The sequence below is a fragment of the Macadamia integrifolia genome, chromosome 2 (genome assembly GCF_013358625.1).
Source record: "Macadamia integrifolia cultivar HAES 741 chromosome 2, SCU_Mint_v3, whole genome shotgun sequence".
Lineage (NCBI taxonomy): Eukaryota > Viridiplantae > Streptophyta > Magnoliopsida > Proteales > Proteaceae > Macadamia > Macadamia integrifolia.
In genome coordinates this window covers 27,813,597-27,823,343 of record NC_056558.1, presented here as the reverse complement: position 1 = coordinate 27,823,343, position 9,747 = coordinate 27,813,597, and the positions used below count along the sequence as shown (strand labels likewise).

Genomic DNA, 9,747 nt, shown 5'->3' with positions numbered 1-9,747 from the left:
GGGGGGGGGGAGGTATTTGCTTATTTATGAATAATATCCTAAGTAAATGAAATATGTGCCAAAATAAAAGTCGACTATGCAATGCACTAAAGCAACAATCACCAGTTCCGGGCAAACTGCCTGGACGCCAAGGTGGCACCCTGATGACTTTGGTAATCAGAGCTTTGACGAAGAATTTATCTCAATTCACACGATTGCTGGTTTATTGCAAACGAATGCTGTATAGTGGGGAAGGAGATGACTGCTACTGTTACTTAGAAAAAGGTCCCTTGGTTCTGAACCTTAATTCTATTTCATCCTCACTCCATTTCAAACATCAGAAAAATCCTTATTTCCAACTTATAATCACAGTTTGGTCCCAAGATCCTTTATTCCTTCCAAAAGGGATCTTTAACTGTTCTATGAAATTATGAAATTGCCAATTCTCTTATATTTGTATTTATTCACTCTAGTGGGCCCATAGAGACCCAAAAGCAGGGTTGTGACCCAGGGTTGCATTACATGGACTCATTGTTCAATATGCCTCAGTTCCTCTATACATCTGTATATTGAAAAAAAATTAGAATTTGTTTGCAGTTAAGTGAATTTGCTTCTTTTTCAAATAAAATGTCAAAATTTGTGAATATTGAAGAACATGACATCTGCTTTGGCTCTAGATAGTGGAATTGTGAAACAGGGTCTGCTGACTCTGCTTAGCTGGCCAGTTAGTGGGGCTAAAGGCTTAGTTGAGTTGAGTTGGGAAAACTGCAATAAAAATTCGCAAATTGTGAAATTTCAGAGATAATCAAGATCCAGTAATAGATTGAACTTGTAATTTATGTTTTAGTGAAGAAGGAAAGGTGAAATTTTAGTGTGGAACTTAGGGTTATGGGATTCATGATGGTCTAGTTGTGATGTATTGATCCAGTTCTGGTATTTTCCCTTCGTGGTTTCTTCCATCATTATACATGAGACACAAATGGGGTTTTGAGGAAGAGGCCATATTGACGATATAGAAGTGCAGTCCTGTTCATGAACACAGAATTATAGCTTTCCTTCTCTATTTGGAGCACTTCTGAACTTTGAGGTGTTACTGAGTCTCCTGTCCTAAGATCTCAAGAGTCACTCTGGCCATGAATGCAGTTTTAAATTGATACTCTGTATCCTGGTTGGGCAAGAATTTCTTTTCTGGTCAGTTGTGATATTCAAGAGTTCCCCTAATACTGAGTTTCATAGTTCTATTTATATATTTATTTTCTTGAAAGGGGGTGAGGTGGGTGGAGAACGAAAAAGAGAGGTCCTTCACATATGTCATCGCCTATCATTTGCCTCAAAAAGTTTCATTAACTTTTATATTTAGTGCTAAGGCTTTTGTGGTAGTACAGTTGAGATAGTGGTGGTGGTTATCTGAACATTCATCTTTCCTTCCCCCCCCCCTTCCCAGCTTCCAGTTTGAAACAGAGACAGAACGTGGGAAACTTCGTCGAGATGTTTTAGCAGAGGGCAACGTGAGTTCAGGTGGTGCCCCATCTGGCATTGTATCCCTACTATCTGGTCAAGAAGAGATATTTGCCTTCCGCCGTGCTGTAAGTAACCTTGTACATTCTTCTGTTTTTTGCTAGTTGAGAGCCTCAACATGATGAGCATCTTGCACTGTTTGGTTTGAGATATACAGACACCTCTATTCCATTTGGATAAATCCTGCTGTTCAATCCCCTCAGGATGTTTTTGTTTGTATCTTCATCTAGGTGTAAAGTTAAGAACAACTATACTGCTATAGTGACTAGATGAATGTGCTGTCATGAATCCGAGGTTCATGCCACTAAACATAATATAAAATTTCTTCTTCCCAAAAGAAATATCAGGTTCTTCTTTACCTGCTGCTCTTGAAAAGGTATAGTTGGCTCTGACATTGAGAAGAAAAGGACTAGGCCATCGTGCTAGGGGAAGGTGGAACTCTTAAGGATTTTTATTTTTGAAAGTTCGAATCTGTGGAGTTAATTGCAAAGTTTTCAAAGTGCCGAATGATTATGGCTCAACTGAACTTGATAAACTTGAGTTGGGCAGGCATAGTTTAAGTGATTTGAGTTCCGTGGGTTTAGCCCGAGTACTTAGCTGCGATGCCCATCTTCGGCTTTTATCCATTTAAACTATGGTCTATGAGATCCATCTTTGCTTAAAATTGATTTAGTTTTCAGACCGACTTAAATGTTCCTTTATGGAATCTTTAGTCCCAATGCTTCATATGGATACTTGATCCTAATGAAGTGGGCATAGCTGCAGTTCTTTTCCTGCCATAGGATTCAAGCACCATGATTGTCCTTTGGACAATTTACCTGTCGAATGTGCTTTGCAATATTGATTTGCGGAAGTATGACTTATATCTTATTTGACACCCACCCACCTTTATTTATAATAAGTGTGAGATATGAGTACAAGTACAGTTCTGCCCATATGAGCCATTCTACCCTTATAGCCATTCTATGGTACTACCATATTACAACACTCCCCCTCAAGTTGGTATATGGATATCATGCATGTCCAACTTGCACAAAATCGAATGAAAGACTTTATTACTAAGACCCTTAGTAAGGACATTTGTCAACTGGTTTTCAGACGTCCTTACAAAAGAAATACAAGTAAGACCCTGCTCTAGCTTCCCTTGATGAAACACCTGTCAATCTTGACTTGCTTTGTGCAGTCATGCTAAACAGGGTTACTAGAAATGCTAATAGCTGACTTGGTGCCGCAGTTCAACATCATAGGCATTGGAACCAACACATGCAAATCATGAAGAAGTACCTAAAGCCAAAGCAGCTCACAAATACCATGCACTATGGTCTGAAACTCTGAATTTGCACTGGTTAGGACACTAATGCCTAGTTCTTGCTATGCCATGTGACAAGGATTCCACCAGCATAAGTACAATATCCTGACGTGGATTGCCAATCATCTGGAGAGCTAGCCTAATAATCATCTGTATATGCCTCCACAGGCATATGATCAGAGGAGGAGAACAGAATGCCCTTCCTTGGAGTTGATTTCAAGTAGCGGAGAATGCGGAAAATTGTGACCATATGAGAAGAGTATGGATCATGCATGTATAGACTCACCAAACTGACTGCATGGGCAATGTCAGGTCTAGTATGAGATAAGTAGATGAGTCGCCCAACTAGTCTCTGGTATCGACCTCTATCCACTGGTTCACCGTCCTTGCTTCTCAAGTGACCATCGGCTTAATAGGGGTATCTGTTGGCTTGCACCCTAACATTCCAATCTTAGAGAGGAGATCAAGAGTATGCTTTCGCTGGGAGAGGAACACACCTCTAGTAGAATGGGCCTCCTCAATTCCAAAGAAGTATCTCAACTTACCCAGATCTTTAATTTCAAATTCTTTACCTATATAAGTTTTCTACTTTGCTATTTCAGCCTCATCACACCTGTAATTGGTCCCTCTGAGTAGATTTCAGCTCCACCTGAACAGGACTCTCTGGAAATCCTTGCAGCAACAGTTTCCTCCTCTTCTGGAATAAAAGGAATACTAGCATCAAAAGAGGCAATCAATGGCACATTTTCACCTACAATACCAAACTCCCCCTAAAGAGGTGCTAGTGTAGATAGTAGGCCTCTGTCTCATGGAAGACCACATCCATTATGACAAGCATACGCTGAGTAGGGGGTGAAAGCACTTGTAACCCTTCTAAGTGGTAGAATCACCAAGAAATATACACCGGAGACCTCGTGGATAGCTTTCCATATGGATGATGATTACAGGCAAAACAAACACAGCCAAAAACTTTGAGAGGAACCACAAAGGAGGTAGACCCAGTAAGGACCTCAATGTGGCAATGAAAGTCCAATACACGGGATGGCATCCTATTGATAAGGTATGCAGCAGCAAGGACATCGTTCACTCCAGTACTGTGGGTGGGACATGCATTTCAAACATAATAAACCAAGCAACCTCCAATAAGTGTTTGTTATTCCATTCTACAACTTCATTCTGAGGTGGGGTATCCGCAGAGCTAGTTTGATGGACAATTCCATTAATGGCCAAATAAGACTGAAAGAACCTTCCCTATACTTCGTATTTTTATCAGTGCACAACACTTTTTTATGTTAGCATCATCCTGAGTTTTAACCAATCTACAAAACACATGGACACAAGTAAAAACCTCACTCTTATGATGCAATAAATAAATCCATGTAAACCAGGTATGGCAGTCAATGAAGCTAACAAACCAAAGATATCCTGACACTAACACGACAGCAGGGTCTCATACATCAGAATGTATCATTGAAAAATGAACAATGCTTCTGTTATCTGAACTAGAATAAACACTTTGAGTCTGCTTGGCAAAAACACAAGCATCACAAAAAAACTAAGTCGGATTACATTTCTTAAATAAAGCAGGGAAAATCCTAGATAAAGTCCCTAAGGGGGGATGTCCTAAACGACAACGCACCCATGTAACTTGGACAAAGATGAAGTAGAATCAATGTGATGAGTCTAAGTAGAGTGAATTGTGGGAGATGCACCATCGAGCAAGTAGAGACCAGCACTTACTTTACCACTGTCAATCGTTGCCCCTGTCACCAAGTCTTGAAAGAGACAATAAGAAAGAAAAATGTAACTTTTCAGTTCCAGTCCCTGGGGATACTATTTATAGATAATATGTTAGTAGAAAAATTGGGAACATGGAACACAGAAGAAAGAGGTAATGAAAGGGAGCACTAAATAGTTCCCATCCCAGAAACAGATGAGAGGGAACCATTAGCCCTAACTTTAGTTTTACCTGAAGAGGGACTATATTTAGAGAAATAACTGGGAGACCCTATCATGTGATCTGTGTATCAGAGTCAATAATCCAATTTTGGGACACAACAAATGCACAATGACCACCAAAAGAGATACCTGAGTGTGCAAAGTGAGACTCGGATGTAACTGGTAGGGACGCTGCGAGCAGAGGCAGTGGAGGATGAGGGTCCCATCCTGGTCAGCGTATGGCACAGAAGAGAATTTCATCCTATGAAAAAGAAGAAGCACCAGTAGGAGTAGCAGCAACAAGAACTAGAGGTCTCAGGTTGGTTTTCTTGGGACTCAGTCGAGCGTCCACAACCTCACCCACGGGAATTGGCTAATCACCTATGAAGTTTCCTGTAGGTTTCCTTGGTATGCCGTTCTTCTCAGCAGGAGAACGATCATTGGGTATGGTAGTACCACCACAAGACTGAGATCCTGTTCCCCAACCAGAATATAAGGTAGAGTGCTCCTGTGGGACAGATGGAAGAATAGCAACACACCTACTGTCTTCAGACTGAACCAATGCATAGGCTTTGTCCAGAGTAGGAAACGTGTCATGATTAAAAACATGTGCCCGAATCTGATCAAACCCCGGATTCAAACAAGCCAAGAAATCATACACCTGTATCATGTCTTCTCTCTTCTTGAAACCAGTGACATGTGTGACAGGCAGGACAGTAGGTCTCATAATAGTCTAATTCCGGCCACATACCACGTAACACAGTGTAGTACTGGGTAAGGGTGACCTCCTCCTGAGTGGTGCCCCAAATTTTCCGTCGTATCTTAAAGCATTTGGCATTGTTTCCAACATGCAAATATGTGTCCTTTGCTGCCTCACATTTCATAGCAACGTTATTCAACAATAAATATCCTCGAGCAATAGAAGTGTCCATTGGGTTAAGAAGGAATGACATAACTAAACATACTATTACAATAAGGGCCAAATGGGAGGGACATTCAAGGAACATAGAAAGAGCCAATCTGTTAGACCCAGTCAAGCTTGATCTTTTCCATCCACACCTGACCAGCCAACAGCTTGGTAGAAGCTATATGTTTTATTGGAAAATTTTCTTGTACCACCCCTTATTTTTTTGAATTATATCTGAAACCACCCTAGTTTTCTAAAAATGTCAAGTACATCCCCTATTTTGTTAACTAAATTACACTTAAATCCCTTCCGTTAGAGGAGAAACGTTAAGTGATGACGTGGCGTGGTTGATATTTCTTACATGGAAAGTTTACCCTTAAGGAAGGGTAAACTTACTGCTTCACCTGTTGTTGTAAAAAGCCCCAAATCAAAATCAATCATCTTCCCCAATGCAGTCGAAAGATGGAGGGGTTTTCCACAACGTTCCTCGCTATTCTTCCTCCATCTTCGGCTCCTGCGATCATTGCAAAAATTCCTACATACTTTCACTTTGCAGATGTGTCGTCTTTCTCTCTCTCTCTCTCTCTCTCTCTCTCTCTCTCTCTTACCTATTATCTTCAATCCCAGGTATTGGTTAGTTTTTAGTTTAGGTTTTTTTCAGGGGGTTCTCTCTTTTTAAAACCCTAAGGTTTCGATTGTTTGAGAATCATATTATCAAAGATTATAGAACTCATTAGTTGTGCCGTTACAGTTCGTTTTCTTTTCATGGATTCCATCACTTGGAAGCAGATAGAGTTCAAACTTGTGTTTTGAATATTGTCTAATTAGTATTCCTCCGCCTGAACCCGATCCACCCGCACCTCCCCCTTGAAAAAGATGAGGAACCAGCTTCAAGAAACTGGAGAAACAGCTCTTAGATGATATCGATGAAGATGAAGAAGATGCTGACTCAATTATTTCCAACAGTAAGAGTGGGTGGAGCGAAACCGTGAACCTGGTTACCACCCCTATCAGAACCAGAACCATAAGCCTCTCTTGCCTTCCCTGACCTCATCATCATCTTCGTTATCCTCTTCTTCAGCATCCCCATACTCTTGTTCTTCAAAACAGTCTTTGCTTAACGCCGCTACAGCCATTTCCAAAGGGAAGATGGAAGCAACGACGACAACTGTTTTGAGGCTGAAGCAGATCTCGAACAGGGGAGGCAATCTAGAGCAGAGGTTGACGGCTTACGTGGTCTGTGCTCTCCAGTCCCGAGGCGACCCAATGGAGTATTCTCCACCGGTGGCAGAGCTCGGCAATAATGAGCAGGTGATGCACCGGCACTTGAACCAGAGCTCATAGCACCGACACCCATTTCGAATCGTTTCTATGGATGTTTACATTGATAGACATAACAGGGTCAAAATGGTCTTTTCCAGTTCTAAACTAACGGTATTATGCTTCAGGGGTAAGGTTGGTATTTTTAGAAAACTATGGTGGTATCAGATATAATTTAAAAAATTAGGGGTAGTGCAAGAAAATTTGCCTTTTTATTTATTTGATAAATTCCTCTTTTCCCTTGCCTCTTTGAAAAGAATATTAATTGAATATTGATCAATGGTTCATGTTCTATTGGTTAAACCTTTTGGAGTCTTTTCTTATTATTGATAAGAAATTTTATTTTCATGATAGCGGATTCCAAAAATATAGATCCTAATGTGGATGAAGATATAAGGGCCAATGACTATGAATTATTGTCTTTTTTAGGCTATGACTGATTCAAATTTGCTTTTATAAAAGGAAAGGAATTCTGTCAAAAATGGGGCAAGATTGATCGATCTTTCCACCTGCTACTACTTAGCTTTGGGTCGGGTTGTCAAACTCATCAGTCTTGCCGAGAGGTATTGCCCACGTTTGTTTGATACTCCTATAAATGTCGGCTTGTCTTGGTTACCGGTCTGGTCATCCTCACTAGTGAAGGATGGGGCTACCTGTTTAAAGAAAAATTGAAGACTTGGATTGGATTTTGTGTCTCGCCTCGGATACTTGAAGAGCACCCTTTGCCTGCCCGCCACTAGTGGAATCAAGCTACCCCAGAGTAGAAAACCTCCTGAGTTATCTCAACCCCTAATGCAGGAGTAGATTACAAGTGACTAACTCCGCAGTTTATAACCCCAAACAATACAAATATGAGCAAGAAACAAAGAAATAATACCATCAAATAAACCCCCAAGGATACAATACCCATATAGGAGCAAAACTAGCCAAAAACCCAACCCGATAGGAGAGAGAAAGACCTTCTATATAGCTGGAGAGAGAAAGGTGCGGCCAGGTCTGTGGGAGTCCGATTGAGCTGCACTTTTGGGTGTAGATGGTCCCTAGGGAGGGTACAAAAACCCCCAAATATGAAAGGCTTCTGACGGCTGGTTATGGAGTTATGCGCTTTCTTGATTTTCAGACCTAGGAGAGAGAATGTGAAGAATTCTACAGGAATAGCAACTTGTCTTCTTCAGATGACCTTCAAGAGAGGATCAATTGATCTTCTTAGAATATAGAACCAGTCCTCCAAAGGATCTGCAGATCAGATCTCAAACTTGGGCAGCAATGAGGGTCGATTGGCTTCAAGAACAAGAACTCTTTGGCTGGCTGATTCTGATTTTGTATGCTTTTAACAGGTTTGAACTTCTAATAACAATAAACAGAAAATAAAAATAGAAAAAGAAGAATCGATGGAGGGTTCAGAAGGGTGAAAGAGAATAAAAGAATGGGTATCTCACCCCTCAGATTTTGGGTATCACACCCCTCAAAGGTTTAGACATCTCACCTCTTAATAATAGTTTTTTTAGCTAAAGAGTAATCACTCAATAATTCATTCATTCAAATCTCCAATTATGAGTACATAGGCTCCTCTATTTATAGAGGGCAGAATAGCAATCAAACTACTTAGGAGCTAGTTTCCCAATAGGACTAAACACTCCTACTACAACTAGGAGCTAGTTTCCCAATAGGACTAGACACTCCTACTACAACTAGGAATTCAAAATAGGACTAGGACTTGACTTTATGACTCCAACATGGAGTAGAACTAATTAACTAATAGTCCATATAGGACTTTACAACCGACCAATGGCCTAATGGGCCTTTATTGAATTACATAGTAATTAACTAAACTAATGAATTAAATCCCGTTTTTTTACCTTCTACCCATATTTTAGGCCCATTAAAGTGGTCCATTTCAAAGAAAACCCATAGGATCAAAGGCCCAACGCATATATAACACAACCCAAGGCTTATTTACAATAAAATAAGCTCAAGTGACTTATCTACATCAACTCGCCCTCTCTTAGAAAAAATTCGTCCTCGAATTTTGTAGAGTGTGAGGGTGATTATATCATGGTGCACGTCCCTCTTCAAGCCGTAGAAAAATTCAGATAGCTCTTTGATAATAAAGATGTAGTCTAGAATGTGAGGAGCTCGATCTTCAAGATACTTTAATGGGATGACGAATTCCACATGCTCAACCTCAAGGTCTTCAGATGTATCCATGAGGTCGTCTTCTAGCACGTCCTTTACTTGCTCTTCTTCGATCATAGGCTCTTCAAGTCCCTTGTCAGTGTTTGTGTCCTCATTCGTGTATATAATGAGGTTTAAAATATACATACCACGATCATCCATCTCACCTTCAACTTCATCACCTTCCTCCTTGTCTTCAGTGGTGGTATCAGCCATCCAATCGTCAAGTTGTGGTTCACATACTAACATCTTTGGATTGGCTTCAAGTGCAGCAATGACGGAGTTGGTGTTTAGTCGGTAGGGGCAAAATTTGGCAACGTGACCAAAACCTCTGCAATGGAAACACTTGATTTCGCCTTCTTTATAAGTCATAGGTGTTTTCCCCTTGTCTAACGTGGGTGGTGGGACATTGTTTGGTGCAATGGTTGCCTTTCCCCTAGCCATGTTTTCCTCAGAATCATGAGTTGGTGGGTAAGAACGTCGAGGAGTTGACTTAAGCAAGTCCTCCGCCTCTAAGGATTTGTTAATACAAGTATTCATGGAGGGTATTTCGATCACACCAAGCTTCTCACGAATGTCATGCCTTAATCCCAATTTGAAA

The 9,747-nt window shown here is 40.7% G+C and overlaps 1 protein-coding gene across 2 annotated transcripts in view; it reads left to right on the top strand.

Moving 5' to 3' along the window:
- The window catches only part of LOC122071914 (AFG1-like ATPase), a 52,859-nt gene that overhangs the window by 38,832 nt on the left and 4,280 nt on the right, over positions 1–9,747 (top strand). For both annotated transcript variants that reach the window (XM_042636390.1, XM_042636391.1), the window contains exon 13: positions 1,424–1,565. In XM_042636390.1, the coding sequence (XP_042492324.1) occupies positions 1,424–1,565 (142 nt within the window). The remainder of the gene's footprint in view (positions 1–1,423; positions 1,566–9,747) is intronic.